General features: G+C 40.6%; 1 protein-coding gene across 1 annotated transcript; it reads right to left on the bottom strand.

The window, feature by feature from the left end:
* Positions 1 to 1,083: 1,083 nt before the first annotated feature.
* On the bottom strand, positions 1,084 to 2,580 carry LOC137818981 (cytochrome P450 94B3). Its single transcript, XM_068622661.2, has one exon. It carries the CDS (start codon positions 2,578 to 2,580, stop codon positions 1,084 to 1,086), a length of 1,497 nt encoding a protein of 498 aa, XP_068478762.1.

The raw sequence follows: 2,580 nt of genomic DNA, 5'->3' as shown, positions 1-2,580 counted from the left end.
TGGTGGATTGTGTGTTGTAATCTGGTTTGATTACTTAGTGGATTACCCAGTGGTGTTTTGGGGATTGGATCGATGTAGCTCTTGGTTTAAGAGTGAACCAGTATAAACTGTTGGTGTATCTTTCTCTTACCCTTAAACTCATTTAAATTCTGTTTTTAGTTTTACTGGTATAAACAACCGATTGTTTCGCAGAAACAACCGATTATTTTTCTGCTGCTTTGCTGTTTTATTGTTCTTGTTCTTGGCTAACCTGACTTCTGTTCTGGATTCATAAAAAGAATTTTGTTAAACTTCAAAAAAACCATTTCAAAAACCTCTCTTAAACAATTCACCCCTCTCGTTTAAGGTAATATATTCAAACAATTATAAGTATGAATTTTATTTATCCAAGTAAACTTGTGTGATACTGATATGTTGTATATTCAAAAGTTCATTCTTTATTCCACGTGAAGCGAATTAAAGAAGATATAATGTTAGTTTTCAAATGCAAGAGCAAAGTAATTGAAATATCAAATGTAACACTTTTTAGATTAAACTTAATTTTTCAATTTTTACGTATTTTCTTTATCATCTTTATATATCAAATTTCATCTTTACATATTTATATTAATTACTTAAGTCCTATCCTTATATATTCAACTTATTAAATTATTCAATCCAAAATAAAAACATAGAAATACTTTCTAGTGAAACTCCATATTCAACAATCAAACTATGATTGAAAATATTAAACACATAATTTGAATCACTAATACAAATTAGAGAAAACTAAATATGTTTAGATAATTCAATCTTTGGAATTGAAGTCGTTCTTTTAAAAACTACTTTTCTATTTTAAAATTATGGTGAGAGACACGATTCGTTCACTTATATAATTTCTTGAAAATAATTTTCTAGAAAATTGCTTTAATGAGGAAAAAACGACATTTTTTACTTTATTCATATAAGATATAATAAAGTATTTTTTTAATTTTTGATAAAATTGAAATGCTTAAATACATATAAAGATTGGTAGCCCGGTAAGGAGATGAGCTTAACCACTTAATTTCTTCTCTCGTTTGTAGCAGTACTCAAGGTTCAGTCTCACTTCTCACTTCTCAATTTGATCCTGACATTGAATCCTCCAGCCATGTGAGCTGTTAAAAGAGGAACAAAACGCGGGTGTTCATGAGAGACGGGTGAAATAACAAAATGATTAAGGATGGAAGCCACCACATACTCCATCTGAATAAAAGCCATTTCTCTCCCAAGACAAACTCTTGGACCCGCCTGAAAAACCGGAAACTTATAAGGATTCACACACTTCAGAACCCCCTTATCAACATTCTCTTCATCAAACCAACGTTGTGGTTTAAACTCACAGCAATCCTCCCCCCACAGACCCTCCATTCTCCCCATCCCGTATGGAAAATAAGTCACTCTATCCCCTTTCCTAACGTGGGTCCCATCAGGTAACACGTCAGCAAAACCCGCATGCTTCGAATCCCATGCCACCGGCGGATACAGCCTCATCGACTCACACAAACACGCCTTCAACAATTTCATCTCTTTCAAACACTCATAATCCAAACCCTCACTTCGCTCTTTTGCACAATAAACCTCTTTCACAAGCAACGCTTCTTCCACTCCATGCTTCGATAACAACCAGAACAGCCACGTCATCGCCGCGGATGTGGTGTCTCTCCCAGCCATTATCATACTTATAACCATATCCCTCACCACCGTCTCCTCTTGCCCTGCCTCCAACAACCGTACCAGCAAATCGGTGCCACCTTTTCCTCCATTAGATGTGATTTCATCTTTCTTTGCTTTTACGATCTTCATCACTGACTCATGCACCAGCTTCACGGCTTCCTTCAGAGCCTTCTCTGACCCCACGTTTAGCATTCTCTTCACCTTCCACACCAGAAACACTGGCGACGCGCCGCGTGCGGCGCTCACCTCCGACGCGGTGTCGAACGCCGTGAGAAGAGGCGGAAGCGGCTTGTTCAGGTCCAGGCAGCACGGGTCGTAGCCCAGCGACACCTTGCACACTGTGTCGAACGTAAGTCTCCGCAGCACGTCCTGCAGGTCGATCACGTGGTTCTCCCGTGATGCCTGCTCAAGTAGTGGAATAAGCCTGTGTTGGACCTCTTCCTTGAGCGTTTTCACGATGAAGTCCTTAAGGGAGCGCGTGCTGAACTCGTGGCTCGCTAGCTTGCGCTGCGCTTGCCAGAGCTCGCCGTCAACGTTGAAAATCCCGCACCCGAGAAGGTCGCCAAGGATTTCAGTGAAGGGTTTGCCTTTGGGGAAGTTACCGAAGTTGGCCTTCAGAATGTACTCTACGTTGTAGGGGTTCGCCGTCACCACTGTGCGACGGGCGCCAAGGCGTTGAACGACTATGGTGTGGGTTGGGGATTGGGCTATGTGTTCAGTGTACCAGTCGAGGAGACGGTGGCGGTTCTGGTAAAAAGAAACAAGGCATCCAATGATTGGGTGTGAAGGAGGTGCATGGTTATGGTGATAACAACCTTGTTTTCCGTTGAAGAAACGAAAGAGAAACCCTAAGGACAGTAGAAGAGTTAAGTAGAAAATAAACAT

This window comes from Phaseolus vulgaris, chromosome 10, assembly GCF_051622355.1.
Source record: "Phaseolus vulgaris cultivar YP4 chromosome 10, ASM5162235v1, whole genome shotgun sequence".
NCBI classification, from domain to species: domain Eukaryota; kingdom Viridiplantae; phylum Streptophyta; class Magnoliopsida; order Fabales; family Fabaceae; genus Phaseolus; species Phaseolus vulgaris.
This window is presented reverse-complemented; position numbering and strand designations above follow the sequence as displayed.